This window comes from Hirundo rustica, chromosome 5, assembly GCF_015227805.2.
Source record: "Hirundo rustica isolate bHirRus1 chromosome 5, bHirRus1.pri.v3, whole genome shotgun sequence".
Lineage (NCBI taxonomy): Eukaryota > Metazoa > Chordata > Aves > Passeriformes > Hirundinidae > Hirundo > Hirundo rustica.
In genome coordinates this window covers 37,113,324-37,131,651 of record NC_053454.1, presented here as the reverse complement: position 1 = coordinate 37,131,651, position 18,328 = coordinate 37,113,324, and the positions used below count along the sequence as shown (strand labels likewise).

The 18,328-nt window shown below is 48.3% G+C and overlaps 1 protein-coding gene across 8 annotated transcripts in view; it reads left to right on the top strand.

Moving 5' to 3' along the window:
• Window positions 1-1,663: 1,663 nt before the first annotated feature.
• LEF1 (lymphoid enhancer binding factor 1) overlaps window positions 1,664-18,328 on the top strand; it is a 70,449-nt gene continuing 53,784 nt past the window's right edge. For 6 of the 8 annotated variants that reach the window (XM_040065374.2, XM_040065368.2, XM_040065371.1 and 3 more), the window contains exons 1-3: window positions 1,677-1,894; window positions 2,738-2,801; window positions 4,262-4,395. In XM_040065374.2, coding sequence (XP_039921308.1) covers window positions 1,685-1,894; window positions 2,738-2,801; window positions 4,262-4,395 — 408 coding nt within the window. In that variant the 5' untranslated portion in view covers window positions 1,677-1,684. Of the gene's footprint in view, window positions 1,895-2,737; window positions 2,802-4,261; window positions 4,396-18,328 lie in introns of all 8 variants that reach the window. The other 2 variants (XM_040065372.2, XM_040065367.2) reach the window with 1 other exon arrangement.

Genomic DNA, 18,328 nt, shown 5'->3' with positions numbered 1-18,328 from the left:
GATCCTGACGTTTCCCAAGCGCAGCGCCTGCTTTTGTCTGGATGATTTTTTTTTTTTTTTTTTAACTGTACCCGTGCCCTGTTGCAGGGCGATGCCGAATCAGCCGAGAGCTAACGGGGCAGCGCGGCGCCAGAGAAACGGGACAGGGTGGAGGGGTGAAGCTCCGTTACTGCTCTGGCTCCATTCACCGGTCCAAAACCGGGACGAGCACACCCCGGCGGGTTTCTCCCCGTCTCTCGGGGGCTATAACCCGTTTCTGCCGGGCACTTGATGGATTCAACGGGGATGTCTTAATTCTGCCTTTCGTCCGGAGCGGGCACGGACAGAGCCTAGTCAATCCCTCTCACACTTCCCACACCGCAGCAGCGCCATGTGGCGATGGGGAAGGCTCAACAAAGCAGCCCTAAAAAAGCCGGTCTGTCCGCCCTTCCCGGGGATGCAGCTAGTGCCTGTGCCCTTCTCGGCGGGCTCTAGGCTGGGGAGGGAGAGGAGCGGCAGTGCCCCGGCGCACCCCCCGCGACGCGGACACGCACACAACAAACGTACACGTGTGCGTGTGGATACACACGCGGACGCACGGAGAGGCTACTCCGCGCGGCCAAAGTTTGCCCGGGGGCAGCCCCGCACCCGCTCCCCCCCGCCCACTCCTCCCTCCCCGCTGGCGCTGGCCCCGGCCCCCTCCTCTCCCCGCCCCCGCCGCTCGGCCCTCCCGGCCGGGACACGGTGTCAGTCACGGCGGCGGTTCCTTTCATCTCCGCCGCCCCCGCCCCTCCCCGCCCCGACGGCAGAGGGAGGGAGGGCGGGCGGCAGCGATGCTGAAGTTGCGCCGCCGCCGCCGCCCTGCGCCCCACCGCCGCCCCCCGTGGGGCGCCGAGCCCGCCGGCTGCCGCAGGAGGCCCCGCGCCGGGCGCTCAGCGCGGAGGCGGCCGGGGGCGCCGTGCCGGCAACTTTTTCCCCTGCCCGCGGGCGCGGAGGGAAGCGTGGAGGACGGGGGGGGTCACATCCCCGCCCGCTCCATCCCTCCCCTCCTGCCCTCCCTCCCTCCCGGGGCTGTTTCTTCCTCGGCCCCCCGCCCCTCGCGGTGCGCCCGAGCCGAGCCCAGCCGTGCCCGGAGCCGCGGCCGAAGCGGCTGACAAAGGCCCGGTGGGTGCGCGGCACGGCCGGCTCAGGCCCCTTCCCCCGGGACGCCCCCTTCCCCTGCCCGCGTCCCCCCAGCCGTTTTAACTCGGTCCCGCCGGGGCGGTGGCAACTTCGCTCGGAGGCGAAACGCGGGCGGGCTCCGTTCCCCTCCGCGTCTCCTCGCCCCCGGGGTGAGCCCGGGTCCCGGGGGGGATGGAGCAGGGTCGGGTCTCCTAGGGGGCGGTCCCTGGCGCGGTCGGGACACGGGCGGGCGTATTTCGACCTATTCCGGCCGTGCGGCGCGTCGGGGCGAGGGTCCCCGGGACGTCGGTGTCGGGCGGAAGACGGGGTACCTCGGCCCCGAGGGGGCGGGCGGACGGGCAGGGGTCTCCGGCTGCCGAGAGCAACCCCGAGGAGTTCACGGGATTTTTCCTTCTTCTCTCCTCCTTCTCCTCCTCTCTCCTCCTCCTCCGCCCTCCTCCTCCTCCTCCTCCCCCCGCTGCTCCTCCCGCTCCCCTTCCCGCGGCGGGCCGGCGGCCGCAGCAGACGCCGCGCTGCCGTGAGGATGCCGCAGCTGCCGGGGGCCGGGGGCGGCGGGGGGGACCCGGAGCTCTGCGCCACCGACGAGATGATCCCCTTCAAGGACGAGGGGGACCCGCAGAAAGAGAAGATCTTCGCCGAGATCAGCCACCCCGAGGAGGAGGGTGACCTGGCCGACATCAAATCCTCCCTCGTCAACGAGTCCGAGATCGCCCCCGGCGCCAACGGGCACGAGGTGCGCGGCCGCGGGGGCTCCGCGGGGCAGCGCGGACGGAGGGGGCGCGGGATGCCGGCGGGCTCCGGCCGCCGCCGCGGGGAGGGAGCTTCGGCGGGGCGCCGGGGAAGTATTTCCCGTAGGAAAAGAAATCGCTCCGTCCCAAATCCTGTCTCCAGAGGTGCGCCGGGCAGAGCCCCTTCCGCGCTTCGGCCAGGGACGAGAAAGTTGCAGCGAGTTCCCCGACGGTGCGGTGGTATTAGACCTCAAGCAGCCATGAAATTTCCTCAGTAAAATCAGCGGGGTCGGAGCATTAGCTGTAAACTCTTTAAGGGATTTGCATAAAACTGTTTGGGAAGAAATTCCCGACTCTAGAATAACTTCAGCGCGAGCGGGGAACATGCCTTTTTTTTAAAAAAAAAAAAAAAATATATATATATATATATATTTAATTTTTTTTTTAAATTTCCTTTACTTTTTTTTCCCCTAAAGATCTGCTAAGGAGGGCAGCCTGATTTTCATTATTATTTTTGGTATCTTTCTACCAAGAGCGTTTTGACCGCCAGAGCGCCAAATATTTTCCAGAAATTATCCACTTCCATTAAATACAGGGTACTTCTGCTAGAAACGCTTTGCAAAGCCCTTTAGTTATTCACGTTGTCATAAAACAATAGTTTACACAAACGTTTCTGGTACAGTTGCCTTCCAAGCGACTTAAGAGGAAGAAGAAAGATGTTTATCTTTCGCTCTTAGCTGGTCTCTTCCTTCAAGAAACTGTAGCAGTGTGATTGATAAACGAGCATCCATACAATGACTTTTCTTCTTTTTCTTCTTCTTCTCTGATGGTGGATTCCTTGCGGTCAGGTTTCCAGGCAGACTCAAGCACAGGATTCCTACCATGATAAAGGCAGAGAACACCCTGAGGAAGGTGAGACGCGCACAGTCCTGTCTTGCAATGTTGTCCCTCTGTGACTCTCCACACAGTCCTCAAAATGAAACTTAGTTTCTTCTGGAAAACATAAATTTAATATCTTTTTGGGGGGAGGGATGCCAGAGCGCTTTCAAAGCGCATTCAAAAAGGAGATGAACGTGCAGCGCGTTTATCTTGAGTGACCAAATGGTATTCCAGTTGTTTAGAAACTGATAAGTAGGCCAAATGGATTTTCACTGAAGAATTAACTATTTTTAGGATATCAGCTTAAATACATCTATCTCTTCCCTCAGACAGTGTACAGTTGTGTTCAGAAACCCTCTGCTTTTCCCCATAGCCAAAGTCTGCCACTTAAATCTCCTCTTTCAAAGCTAAATATGAACAGACCTCCTGCATTTTTTAATGTACCAGTTGGTTAATTTTGATTGAGAAGGACAGAGGAAATAGCAGAGTTCATTGAATTTAGGAAGCTGGACACACGTGCAAAGAATATGTGCTGTGAAGGGTGGGAGATTATGTTTAAAATCAAATGCTTATCATCACAAGCTAAATCAGATTATAAATTCTATATAAAGACAGACACAGTTCGGTCCTGGTGCTTTCCAGGACTCTGTGGCCACCTTCCTCTACGTTTGTAACTAAACAGCCTAAAAGCAATGATGTCCATGCTCATTGCATTTGGGCAGTGAGGGGGAGGTGTTCATCTCTGGATGGTTTTCAGCTTAAACCTCGCTTTCAAGTACTATCCTTGTCAACGGGCATGTAGGTGAGAGAACTGTTCACCCTTTTTGCGGGACCTGGACCCAAACACTTTATTTTCCTACCAAATAGCCTCCCTCACGTGGCTTCCCTCTTGACTGTAGTACCATGTGTGCTCAACAGCCCCCCTCCCAAATTGTTAGGATCTCCTTCCAAGCCACCCCCTGCCCTTTAATTGTTCCCAACGAGCAGAGTCAGGATGAATTGCTTGCTGCACACAGTGGCTCAGCAAGAGAAGGAAATTACTATATCTAGTTATCACAGCCTTGTCCCCCCTTTCCTAGCAATGATGTTGGAAGCCCACACTGGCAATAATTCTGAATTGACAAATCCTTGAGGTGCGTATAAAATTGGGGAAGACTGCTACATGTGAATTGTGATGTCATTGCTGATGTGTCGACTTTGATTTGAATGGGTACTAGCAAAATAATTCATTTTTAGGCCATTCTGTATTTTAAACATAATCTCCTCACCTAGAGTACGCTCTCCTTTAAGAATTAACTCTTCCTAAAAAAAAAAAAAAAAAAAAGTTACTACAAATTGCTTCGTATCATTTTCTGTCAAGCAGAAATTTCCATGAGTAAGGAAATATTTGCATGCAAAACATTTTTATATATGCACAGTACCTCTTTCAGTGCTCTAACTCAGGAGAAATGCATATATGGGGAATAATGTAATCATTGTTTCGTCTTCCATAGGAAAGCATCCAGACAGTGGCTTATACAGCAAGGGACCATCATACTCTGGCTATTCTGGGTATATCATGATGCCAAATATGAATAACGACCCATACCTGCCTAATGGATCTCTGTCGCCACCCATCCCCAGAACAGTGAGTTATCTCTTCCAAAAGCTGGTTTTGGCAATCTGGGTTTCCTCCTGTTAGGTCTGCAGAGTCTGCTTACAGCGGGGTCTTTTGGGGAGCTTCAGTGACGATGAAGGTTGAACTTCTGCTGTCCAGAGGCTCTGTCCAGTGGAGTTTGAGAGCTCTTAAAAGTGTTGGTCGTGATCACGGTGGAAAAGCTGAGATTAATGTCTGTGAACAGGGCTGGGGGCTTTGTGGGGGGAGCCCTGGTTTACGACTCTAGGATAATCTATGGCAGAATGATGTAAATGCTGTCTTTGTAGTGACTGGGACAGATGTGAATTTTCTGGCTTTAACTCTTCATTTGTTGAGGAAAATCAAGGGCTGGAAGCAGAACTGCTAAAGTTGCATGACAGTAAGATGAGAAGATTGGATTTTTTTTTTTTTTTTTTTTTTTTTTTTTTTTTTTTTTTTGCCTTCAGATGTGGCATTGCTCTTTGTTGATTGATATTTATTTCCATCATCAGTTGGTCTGTGTGAAGGCGTTATCTCTCTGGCAGCATTGTTTTGAAACATACTCTGTATCTTCAGCCAGAAATTATGAAATGGTCGTTTAGGAATTAATATCGACCATGATGCAGTAGTTACAGCTTTCCCTTACATAGTGGCGAGCACTGATTCTTCCAGGTTGGTTCCTCTGATTCCATTGGTGTAGATGCATGTTTAATGGATTTTAATGTACTTTTAATTCTGGATAGTCAGTTCCCATTTATTTTTGTAAGCCTCTCGGTATACATATAGAGCAATGGAGAGGCAGTGTTAAAATGAGCTGTGGAAATTATATTAGTAGAACCGGAGTGGAGCGGGAAACAATTAGCTTGTAGGCATCCTGCTGGAAAAATGCCGCTGCTGTTGTGCGTGCCGTGCGATAGGAGAAGTTGGATGCTGTTACTTCCCTGTGATAAAGCAGTTTTCCCTCTTGCTGGCTCTTAAATTTTTTTACTTGGCTCTCTGTCATGGCCTTGTTTTGCTCCGTGAGGTTCTTGATTTTTATTCAGGACTGTGGCATTTCACTCCAAAAACAAAAAGAAGGGGTCCTGATCTGTACTGGTAATTTGACAGCAGCAAAACATGTTAAATTAGTGTATATTTGCAGTTGAAATGACAGGGTGCTTTGGTACTGGAAAACACATGGATCTGCATTTGAAAGATGCAAAAACACATGCAATATATTGCTTTCTATAGCTGTGGGATTTTTTGTGCATAAATTCCAGTTCAGAGGCCTACAGCCATTTAGGGTGAAGCATGATGATCACAGTCTGTTGATATTTGTTGTTGTAAACGTTTTTCTACAGAAAACTTCCTTTTGGATGTATCATAGGGAAAAGCATGCAGATTTTCAAGATGGCATCAAGACTCAAACCTGATCTTTGGAGGACTAGGAAACTTCAGACCTTTTTTTTTTTTCTTTTACCCCCTCTTTGCCACGTTACCTTCCTAAGAAGGTCCTGAGTGCCGGTGCATGGCTTGGAATAACAAAACCCAATTTAATTATTCACTGAGGATTTTTTCCATGTATGCATGCTGTGGTGCTGCCACTCTTTACAGACCTGGCATCAATGCCCTCAGCATATCATCTTGCAGAGGCTCTTGACTGAGGTACTTGAGGAACTGCCCTTTGTGGGTGTGGTGGAGGGGAGGAAGGGGGGGAAAACGCATCTTGTTTTTAATTGTAAAGCTGCCTGCTGAACATCTGAGGGGCTAATTTAGTTCAGTGCCGCTCTTGCATGTTACAGCAGCACCACTATTTCAATAAAACAGTGCTGTTGCATGGCTGCGATGTTGACATAAGCCTGGAGTTCTTTCAGTTTAACCACAAGGCTACACGCTGGAGTTATTAAATAATTTTTTTGTTTAATTGAACTGTAATCTCTGCTAGGCCCGTAGCTGACAGTTGGGATTTAATGCGCGAGATCAAAACGCGGCAGCCGGGAGGTGACACGCTCGCTCTCCCCGTGCCTTTCCACGGCTCCGCCGCGCCGCGCTCGCCTCCGTGGGGTCCCGGCCGCTGCCCCCCAGGTCTGCTCTGCCTCGCCTTTCCAGGGCGGCGTGCCGGGGCTGGGGGCAAGGAGCAGCTGAGATCAGCAAGGCTGGAGGCAGAGGTCTCCCCTGGGGTGTCGGTAGTCCCCGGCCATTTGTGCCTGGTGCGTACCTGCGCCCTGCTATTTGCATGACAAAGACGCTTCTTGTTGATGCATCTGTTGCCTGGAGGTGTTAGCCGGGATTAAAAAGGCGCCCTGGGGCACTGAATGTTTTTTTCCACCTTGGAAGGACCTGCTGACTGCAAACTGCCCCGGGGCTGCGCCCCTGGGGAATGGCGTCCAGACGCAGAGCAAGGACCATGGATGAGGAGGGAGAGTAAAGCTTTCCTGGAAAGGCAAAAAAGTTACTTTTGTCACCATATGTTGGGGGGGGGTGTGTGGAAAAAAGGCCTTTAATTTTTTTAAAAAAGGCAAATGCTTTAGAAGCTTGTTTCGTAAAATTAAAAGTACAAATCTTGTGTCAGACACAACTTGCCTAATAATCCATAATAAAAAAAATGGAAGTGTAATTTCAGTGCAGCATTTGGAAGGAAGAGGGTGTTTGAGAAGGATTTAGAATCTTCTGAAACCTACTGTTGTTAGAGAGGTCTTGTCTTCCCCATTCTCCTCCCCCATTTTTTTTTTTTTCTTCTAATTTTCTTATTTTACTGGCAATTCACCTGCTATTTCCAAGTTGTATTAGTAGGAGCAGGAGAGTGTTAATTGCAAGTTCAGGTAGGAGCCTCGAGCCGCAGTACGTGTTCTTATCAGATAGGTGGGTGAGTGGAGAAGCACAGCAGAGCAGTCACTTGGGGTGGCTGCAGGAGAAGTGGTGTGTGATGGCACCAGACCGCAGTAGCACCTGGTGAATGTGCATCCTGTGTGCTCGAGATAGCTCTTGGTGGTTTCTGAAGACGGGAGATGGAGACAGCTGTTTGTTTTCTAACCTGTGGGTTTTCTTCCTTGGTTAACTATACTAGTTTTGGGGTGGCAAAACTTTCTTGACTGTTTGGTGGGAACGTGGGAACAGAGGAGGTGACTGAAGAAGGATCGTTTCTCCATGTTGTAAACTCATCCAGAAGATAATTTTGGATTTATTTCTCATTCTCCATAAAATAAACTTCTTATGGAAAGATAGGGGATTTCTGCAACCTGCCTTTTGTCTGTTCTTATGCATTCTTGGGGTTTGGTTTCTTTCTTTCCGGCTCAACTGCCCGTCTGTAGCAACTGGATGTGTTAAATAGGTCAGAGGATACAATGTATCAACATTTTATGGCAACTGGCACAATGCAGCATATCTGAAAATGACAAGCAGTTCTTCCAGGAGAGTTGGATTGCTAGGAACAGCTCGGGACAAGCCCAGATTTTGGATATTCTTTGTGTGTTTCTGCACGGCGGGGGGTATGGAGTTAGTTCCCATCTTGAAGAGCAAATGTCCCAGGAGATTCAGAGGATAATAGGGGCAGAAGGGGGGATGTGGGTGGGAATAGCAAAAATGAGTGGCTACAGAGCCTCAGTGAGGGGGTTTTGTTTCCCTAGCTACATCTTCTGTTCCTCTGAAAACGGGCTGATTCACTTGCTTGTGGGGAAATTCCGGAGCCCCAAGGGTAATGTATGGGAGCTGCAGAAGGACACAAACCTGATTTTTCATTGCGTTGTCTTTTCCTGAGAATTTGCTTCTTCTCACAATGCAGTTGTTGTAGGGAATTGCTGGGAGCTGTGGTCAGCTGAAACCTCCCTGGCGCAATATGAAACAGGCTTTCACCGAGCAGGAGTTGTGGCTGGGCTCCTGCTCCCGTATCCCCCACCAGCAAGCTTTGCTCAGGTTCCCAAGCTGGCATGGGAGCAGGATGCTCTGGGGGCCTTGGGCAGCTGCGGTCCTGTCGCAGATGTCTCTCTTCCCTCCACAAGCCCAGACCCGTGCCTGAGGAGACGGGCAGCTGAGGGGCTCCACGAGCCAGAGCTGCTCATCCAGCACGGAAGCTCTGCAGCTTCTCCCCGCGCAGCGCACGGCTTCGCAGTGCACTCGAACGATGCCGGTTAGCTCCTTAAATAACTTTGAAATCGAGCACAGAGGAGCACAAAGCTTCCTGGCTGTACGGAAGCAGAACTTGACGGAGTGTGTTAGCATTTGCCCAGGGAGGAATTTTAGCACTGTTTTCTGAGGAGCTCGGTGAGTCGTGCCAAATGGCAGCACCGGGAAAGGACAGGAATCTGCTCGGCCCTAGTAGTGGCACCTCATTGCTGCGAACGTGTCTCTCAGCTGCTCTGACTCAAGCAATCACGGCTCATCAGTCTAAGGTACAAGTCAGGCCACTGTGAAACATAAACCCAAGATGTGAATGGTCATGGGATAAGTTTTGGTGGTGTTTTCTTTCTCCCATTTAATAAGGTGAATCCTCTATTTGGAAAAGGGGGCAGAAGAAGTTACCACAGTGGCTCTAGGTTGTCCTTGTCTGAAGCTTGGTCAGAGCTCCAGGCAGTCTTAGGTGTAGAGTTCATTGTTACCGTGATCTTTGGCACATACTGGTGAAGAGAACACACGTTTTCAGCTTTTGCTGCCTCCTCCTTATCACATTGATGTAATTAGCAAATCTATGTATTTGTGAATGGGCAAGGGGAAAACAAAATGTTCTGATGTCTAGGTGCAGAGGCAGCAATTGTGCGTGTGGCTTGAGCCAGAGGCGTTATCAAAAACCCCACCCACTGCAAATCATCAAAGTTGCAGCTTTTGTGTAGCAATACCTGTGTGTGTTTATGTCCTAAACATCCCTTTTTTCTATGTATCTAGGAGCTCATTCAATATAAACTTTAAGAGGTAGAGCTGCTGCTTACTTTTTTAAAGTGGTTCAAGCAAAATGTCATTCCTGTCTATTTTCCAACTTAATCCCAGCCCAGAAAAAATGTTAATAAGAATAGCTTGTTATGGGCTGCAAGTGCCAAGGAGGATATGGCTCAAGAAGAAAGCCTGAAGCTCCACAGGTTCAGGCATCAAAAGAGGAAAAGGCTTTTTCCAGATAGTTGCAGCACTGCATGCCTGCAGGCATTGAAAAGCCTGGGTACCGCAGGCCTGGCTTCTCTTGAGTACTTAACTTCTGTTTATAGTTAGCAAAAATGCCTCCTGATATGGGAAGGAAATAACCCACACAAAAGCATTTTACTGCTGGTTAATATTTCTGAAGTCCTATCAGAGGCATGTGCTTTTTTTTCCGTTTTGCTAGTAGTAAAACACCATGTCTCCCAAGAAGACAAAGAGACAAACGTGCAAGAGTTTGTTTTAAGATGGACACCAAACGTTTTGCGGCGTGAGGTCTGTGTGTGTGTGTCCTGCTGTGAACTCCTGTGCTGCTCTCACGTGGATGGACAGTGATCCAGCATCTGTCTGGTTCAAGGGAGACACTGCTGGAGGCCAGGCAGTCGGTCCTTGACCTGGTCGAGTCAGGTTGTCCTCATCTTGTGTCCTCCCTGCTGCTGCAGGGAAGCTGTGTGCTGTGACACTCCAGCTGTGCGTGTATGGCTCCCATTTACCCCAAAGTGCCCCGTATGGGATAGCAGGCATTTCTCTCCAAGCTGGTTTTGGATGCAGAACACGTTTGGCATGAGGACAGTTCTCATCTGGCTGCTGGGTTTGGTCTCTTTCTGCAGGACACTGGTGGCACGAGGCACGGCTGCCTGCCGTGCTGCTGCCGCCTGGGCACTTGGGGATTAGTGTCCCTGTTGCTCCGGCCCTTCGTAAGCATTAGATTTGCTTAAGAAAGTTGCGTCCAGAATAGCTTAATCTATATTTGAGACTTTGATCTTGTGGATATGTTTATTTAGTTTGGGATTCCCACTTCAAAAGAATCTGTCCTCTCAGAGAGACAGTGATCGAGCACTTAAATAAAAATGTATTCATTAAATCTTTGGGATTGAGCTAAAAGTGTAGTGGGGAGTTAACATGTACACCAACTGTGCTAATCCATCAGGGATTGCCTGCTCTCCTAAAGGGGAGGAAAGGGGGCCTGAACTGCGTGAGGAAAAGTGGCTGGCCTTCCGTGGTTTCTGATGGTGGTGTTGCTTGCTGGGGCTTCAGAACGAGATGAAGGACTTAAACCAAATCCCTTGTGTAGAAGAGAATTTTCATGGTGCTGAAAGGTCGACTCAACGATTGTTTATTTTCTTTAAATGGCTGTGGATATAGGTAAGGTTGAGGCATGAAAATCAATGGGATGATCTTAGTCAGCAAAAATTACAGTGTAAAGTTACGGGGCTTTGATTGAATATTTATAAAATGGGCAGCTCAACTTAAAAAGTAAGTGCAGTGCTGTCACCAGCTGTAACACATAAACCAGAGAATTGCTTTAGCTAGGAGTTATTAAGCAAGCCAGAGAGCAGTTAATTCCCAAAGGCATCTGTCTATCCAAGCACTTCCAGTACTCCAGCCTGTACTTCAAACGGTGCCGCACGAGTCAGCGGGCAGGTCTGCTTCACCTGGACCAGGGCAGGGGAAGGAGTCCCTTGGGAGCATGGGACTTCATGCAAGTGTTTGCTGTGAGGTTCCTTCTGACAATGCTGCTGCTGCAAAGGAGCAGGGTACCATGGGCATGTGCTGGTGGTCCGAGGCAGCCCTAGTAATGCTGCTTTGGGAAAGAGCAGCAGAAAGCTGATTGTGTGACCTCTTTTTTTTTTCCTTTCCCCTCCTTGCTTTCTGAGTGGGGAAGCTTTAAAATAGTTTGAAACAGGCTGGTGCTGCATGTCCAGCACAGTGCCAGGCACTGCATATATCCAGTGGCCCTGCTCTGAGAAACCTGGAACTTGTGGGAGCTGCACTGAACCTCACAGCGTCAGCACAAGGAGTGAGATTGCAGAGTTGGAAGGCACGGTGCTGGAATCCTGTGGATACTGACGACAGCTCAGCTTCACCTTAGCTGACTTGGATGGAGGTGTGGATGGGGTTGCAGTCATTATCCAAAGGAAACCACTCTGGAAATTGTTTGATTCATCATGTACACAAAACCAGGGAAAGGGATCATGGAACCTTTGTTGTGCAGTTTTGTTGGCTCAAGGGTGGAGAGTGATGAGCTCTAAAATGCTATCCCTGTAGGCTCTATATTTCTGAGTAGGCATCCTAGAGACACTGGCTGCTCAGACCTCTCTCTCTCTGTAACTGGTCACTTAGCTATGTTATAAGGCTCTGTTTCTTCAGTTTTCTGCCTTTTTCGGTGTTTCAAAACTGCCTCAGAGGCTTATCTTTGTGACCGTCTGTTGTCTCTCCACAATTCTGGCATATCTTTTTGCCTTGATCTTTCTTCATTCCTATCAAGTCTTCCATTGGCAAGCTTTGTCTAGCATGAAAAAGGTACAATGTGGAGGTGACGATTAAAGGTGTCAACGCGTGTCAAACGCAGAGCATGATCTGGGAGAAGGCCTTTAGCCTGCCGATGTGCTAAAACGCAGATAAACTCCGTCCAGCAACACAAATATGTTTACTTGGTTTAAATGCCACAATCCAGTGATTTGTTGAGGGTCTCTCCTTTCTGAAGTTTGAGTGGCGCTGTATTGGGTTCAGGAAGCTGCAGTTATGAGTGGTAATTGTGTTTTTCCTCGCTTTTTATTTTGCTCACTGCCAGTCCTGTGTTTCCTTCACTGCAGTTTCGTATCTTTCCCCTTTGCACTCACAGTGAGCAAAGTCCTTGCCACCAACCCATGTTCTGTCCCATGCCGCAAAATTCCATTGTACATCTTCTTCAATTAGTTTTTACAGAGTAGCTTCGTTCTCACAGCTCTGCCTTCTCCTCAATTCAGGCTTTGTGGCAGCTTGTTCCATCCTTGTGGTCTGGTCAGCAGCACTTCTGTATCTTAAACTGAAGGAACACTTGTGTGCAGAAAGGTTGAGGTGAAGCAGGAGAATAGCTGGGCGTGACCAGTGCAGGGACCCCTCCAAACCAGGGGAGGCTGATTCCTCCCCAGAACCTCTGCATGTGAATTAAGCCCTGCCAAGTGTAAAAACTCCTTTACACTTGGGTCCTCCTTTTCCAAATACAAACGTACGTGCAGGTTCAGCCTCAGGGAGCTTTGGGAGTGGGGCGGGAGCTCAGAGGTGAGCAAGGGTCCGGTGTGGGAGCCCAGAGTGATGGGGCAGGCAGAGGCAGGCCCAGGTCCCCTCGCTGGAGATCAACACGGGAAGGAGCAGCCAGCTCACCCAGCTGGCACTGGGAGAGCCGGTGAGGATACTGAGGAAATACGCCATACATCACACAAACTGGAATACATTTTTGAAAACTCAAGTGATTAAAATAGCTCACCCCCTTAGAATGCCTCTTGTTTGGCTGCCCTCTGACAGTAGCATGCTGAGCTGTATTTTGGTCTGGTTTTTACTGCCCGATTGCCTCCTGCGCACAACTGAAATTCAGCTTGAAAAAATAAGTTTCAAATGAACAAGTTGGATTTGAAAAAGCTGTTACTCAAAACCTCTCTTGCACTTTATTTCGTGTCTTATATACTCTTGCTATAGGAAGAAAAGAAAGCTGTGCTGGATTTAAAGGCGAAAGAAAAGAAATAAAACTTTTAAAAGCTTAGCTCTTAAGTGTGTGGATTTTTCAGGTTTTGTTGAGACTTTTTTTCCTATCTCAGTTATTTTGAGGATATTTCTAAGATAATAATGCAGCGATCCTGTTTTAGATGTAAATCTTCAGAAGGAAGGATTGGAATAGGAGAACCACATTTAAGAAAATGCTTATTTATTAGGTGACTCCCCAGACAGTTTGACAGCAATATTGCAAACACTTTTTTTTTTTTTTATAACTGGCAAATATAATCTTCTTATCAGAATGACCTGTAAGAGGATGACTTCATACTTTTGTAATGAGGAAATATTAAGAGACCGTAGGAGAGCTGGTCAAAACGCTGTCTTGAAACATGTTTTAGTTCAAGGGTGCTTCCAAAACAACTTGTGTAGGGAGCTTTCCCTCTTTCTTTGACGCTTTAAATCCTTCCTTTTACTGCTTTTTCTTTCCAAGGATAAGTGTGTAAGTGAGAATAATGCAGGCTAATAGGGCAGAACAATAAATATTCAGTCAGGAAACGTGGTTGAATCAAAGCCAGTTCAGAAACCCCTGTGTCTGGAGCACAGGCAGATTTCCTAGGAGGAGATCTCAGCGGTGAGTTTGTGAAGCTTGTCTTCCACGACTCCAAGTAAATACTGCGGATAGTTACGCAGTAATGCTTACTGCACAAAAAGTGCCCTCCTCCATTAAATGAAACTCTCTGGCCAACATCTAGTGGACAGATTATTTTTCCAGGTTCAGTCTGCAGAAGAGCCTACAGGTGGGTGTTGCATTTTTCTTCTGGAGGTGGCGTGTCACAGCCCAGGATCCCACAGTTCACGAGTCAGCCGTGGGCTGACGCTGGCCTTTCTTGTGTTGCCTGCGCTTCCTCTCTCTCCTCTGCTGCGTTCTCCCAGGAGGGGATGGCTGGTTTAGCCAGTGGCTGAGATTTGATCCTAGGAGGCTAAGCCAGGACTGGCAGACGTGCCTGTGGTAACTTAAGTGCTGCTGGTAAGTTGTAGCTGTTTCGAGGCTGGAGCAAAAGTTTGTGCCTGTGCAATTAAGCATGAAATAGGTAAATTCTGTGTATAATTGCCCAACCTAGAGTGTAGCGTGAGGATGTGACCCGTGGAAATTGCGGTGTGTCAGTGACTGCCGGCAGATTCCTGGGAGGTATCCCTGGCGCCCACGCTGGCGCTGGGCTGTGTGTGTGTGTGTGTGCGTGGATGTCCTCTGCTTCCCCCCACTCCACTCCCAAAACCAAAGGCACAGTCTGGGAGGAGACTTCTGCAAATGAGGACCCGAAGAAGCAACATTTGTTCGGAGTCTTAGAGGAAGGCGATGGCAGAGGTGGGAACAAAATCATATTTCCTGAGTTCACTTCAGAATTCACCTGAAAGACAGCTCACTTCTAAACATATGTTTCTTAGGTTGGTTTTGGTTTTAGTTTTTTTTATGAAAGCAAACGAGGGTTCTGAGAAAGTAAAAACTGAGATGTGTGTGGTGGAGAGAGGGAAACTAAGAGGATTAAAGCCAGTGCAGATAGGAAGAAAGTTTGTGTCAGTGCTGGCTGTGGCTGTGTTTCATACCTAGCCTTTGAATGAAGGAGCAAACAATCTCCTGAAATTTCTAAATAAAAGCAAAACTGGGCCTAAGTAAACTATCCCACCAAAAAAGGTTTTTGTCAAAAAACAGACTTTGTGTTTTCTCATTTTCCCTCCCTGCCACACAACAGCACTCATATCTTCCCACTTGGTTTTCTGTTTGCTCTCTCCCCTGCAGGGGAGCAGGCTGTTTGCCCTCAGCATCATTATTTTCATCCCCCACTTTTGTCTCCCTCCCTCTCAGAAGTTCAGTGCAAACACAATTAGATAACGAGCACGGTGCGCTCCCTCTCCTGGGAACCTGCCATTGATTCACAGCTCCTGCACAAAATGTGCTGGGAATGACCAGCCAGGGTTTCTCTGTCAGCTGCCCTGGCACCGGCCTGCTGGGACATTTGTTGTTTACTGTGGGGATGGGAAGACCTCAGAGCAGCTTTTTGGGATGGCGTCTCGGCAGCAGTGGTATCTGTGTTCCTCTTCCAGCCGTGGTGGGCACCTGCCAAGGTCTCAGTGATGTCCATACCCTGTGCCTTTGCAGCCTCTGGTGGGAAGAATGGTTTGAAAGGAGGCGCCGGCTCATTTGCAGCTGGAAGCTTTAAACTTTTTCCAGGGAATCCTGAAATATCTTCTGTTTTAATGCACTATAGTGCAGCCAGGCCGTGTTCGCTGGAGCACAGCTCTCAGCTTCCTGTCTGTGCTTCTTAAGCGGTGTGCCCCGCTGCCATTGCACTGCCAGGTTACTCGGGTCATCTGTGGCATTTTCTTTTGTTTCTTCACACCTCCGTAGCTACAGCTGATACACACTGTGGCCACAGCTGCTGGCTGCAAGGTCCCCAGCACCACAGCCAAACTGAAAACTCCGCTTGTTGTGGTCCTGCCGGTAGTTGCTTTGAAGGGATTTCAGTTTCTGATTTCAGGAGCCGGTGAGGTTGGTTGTCAGGGCCGCTGACTCTCACTAATGTGGTTACCAAAGAATCCTGCATGAGGAGAAGCTGTGCCTCTGCTTGGGTACAGAATGCTGCCTGTGCAGGTTACGGAGTGGGCTGCACGGGGTGAAAACCTGGAGACAGCCTTCAGGTGCCTCTTATGGGCTAAATAGTGTCTCCTGAGTTTCACTGAATAGCTGCAAAACAGGAGCAAGCTTTCGAGAAAAAGTATCAAGTAGCAAGTGAATCCTCTGTAAATGAACACAAAAGTCCCCGGAAGGGAAAAATTAGCAGTAATTACAGTAAAACATACTTTTTCATCATAGTAATGGCTTGATGTTGAAAGGTAGGGTTGCAGCATCATGTAAAAGTTATTTTTCTGCTGTGTCTTCATAGTGGTGAGTGTTTTGGAGACCTTTGCAATGTTATGCGTGTTACTTGCTCAGTTGTTGGAGGCCGGCATTCGTTTCCAGATACTTGAGACTCCTTGTGGGATAGGCAGAAGTTGAATTAGCTGTCCTGCAGATAATGGCAGCAGATCCCTCTGTTTACAGTGGTGGCTTCAGCTCCCCGTATCTTGCCACTCTTCCTTCTGTGTTGCTTTATGAGCATCCCTCCGCTTATCAGAGTGAATGCCAGAGCCACAAAGAATTAGTCCTGATTTTAAAAAGCAGGCTGTGCAGAGGAAGCAGTAAATTTGTTGGGGATGGCAGGAGAGTAGAGGGAGGAAAAATTCCAAAACCTTGGATTACAACAGAAAATACTTCTGTCTTGATACTAAAAAAACAATACACTTTTACATCTTGGAAAAGAGCTTTGCTACGTTTCACTCTAATTTCAGCCTCACTATGGTTAGCGTGTAAAGGGACAGTCAAAGTGAAAATGAGACACTTTCCCAGCCTTGAAATGACAGGAACATAAGCTCTGTGTCCATAGGGAGGGAGGCCAGATTCCTTTGCTGTTGTCTTTGAGTCGGGGTTTTAATGACTACGGGGAGGAAAGGAGTGTTAGTACAGCAGAACAAAAACGATACAGCTAAGAGGAAATTATTTTTATTGCTAATACATGGGTGCTCGTAATGTTTAATTCTTTACAGCTTATGCTTTATTTGCACATTCTTCCTTCCTCACCACTCCGCACACTGTAGCGGCAGGACCACGTTTCAGAATTACTGCTCTTAAAGGCTCCTATTCAGTGGTTTTACCATGAATAAAAATATTTGTCAGAGTTGCCCTGGTGCTCAGACTGGGCAGCACACCCACACAGAGTGGTTCAGCTGCTGTGCCCTCTTGGGCTCTTGCTTTTTACATCCTCCTTATCCTCCCTCCTTTCTGCTGATAGGTTTTTAAAGTTCCCTGGAAATATTTTTTCAGGGTAATGTAGATGTACATTTAATTAAAATTCAGGACAGTCTTTTCTTGATAGAGATTTACTTTCATTTTCACCAGCAAAACCAGATGAGGAGAGAGAAGTAGTGTGGGAGCATTCGATGCCCCTGAAAACAATATTGTGGCAAAAATAGTTTAAAGGCAGCCCAAGAATTGTCTATGTGACTGGAGGAGAGGGAGGCTTAAATGAAGCTTCGCAGTATTTAAAACTTTTAGGTCATTATTTATCTTTTTAGATAATTAATAGAGATTTAGTGTTTGCCATGTGCTGTGTGTCTGGTTTAAGATAAGTGAACTACTGTCAGTTTGCTACAAGGAGCTGCAGAGGGAAGACAAACAACAGCCGGGGCGTCTGCATTATTTTCCCTTGCATCAGGTGCTAAAAGTCACTAAACGTACTGTGAGTCACAATATTTTTTCCCAATTTGACTCGCTTGCCCAATCGTATTTTTACTTCAGCCTTTAGGCTTGAAAAAGCATGTGCATAATCAGTTCATTTTGTGTGGTCTAGGCTATAAAAATGCCCCCTCTGTTCTTTCCATATGAAAAACGTGTTTTTAATTTTGGGGAACTTATATAATTTTCTGTGCTTTCTTTTGTATCTCAGATTAAAAACAAATGCTCCCTTCCCCTAACTTTGCATGTTCCAATTACGGAGTTGTGAAAATAAGTCATCCTTCAGCTTTTGTTACTTTAAAACAGCTATCGGTGATGTCAGAGTCAATACTAAAAGCATTAAGAATGCTGGCAGAATGTAATGCAGCTGCAATCCAACATGATGTTGGAAATGGGGTTGAGAGCATAAAGGCTTTCCATATTCCCAGGGCGCACAACTGCTCGCGGCCTTGGCTTTGATCTCTTCAAAGGCTGCTGCCTCCTCCTAGATGGAGAGACTTGGCTGCCACTCGCTCGCATTGAAAAAAGGCAGAGGTCTCTATTCAGGCAGAAATCAATCACTGTGCAGAAACAATTATGTGTAATTCAACCATCATGAAAACAGGGTGAGATTATGGGTTTGTTACCTGAGTGACTGCGTGGAGATGGGGAGCAGCGGACGCGGGAGTCCTGCTGACATGCCACATCTTGATGACAATTATAGACACATGAATGATGTGGCGGGCGGGGGCGGCAAGATGACAAATGCTGGTCACGCTGTCCAGCAGAGCAGAAAATGAGGTTACAATTGGGAGATAATGTTTGCATATGTAACCATATTTCAGCAAGCTGGGCAACTTCAGGGAATAGCAGAGACCGGCGATCATAAACAAAGTCCGTGTGCGCCGTGACTATCGGCTTTCCACGATACAGAAGTGTGCATGTGCAGTGAGAAACCCGAGCGCCACGTCCTGAGGAGATGCTTGTTTAAAACAGCCCAGAGGCGTTTTTGCCCGGGCGTTGGGGGAGGGAAGAACTGCCTGGGAAAAGGAGAAGGCTCCA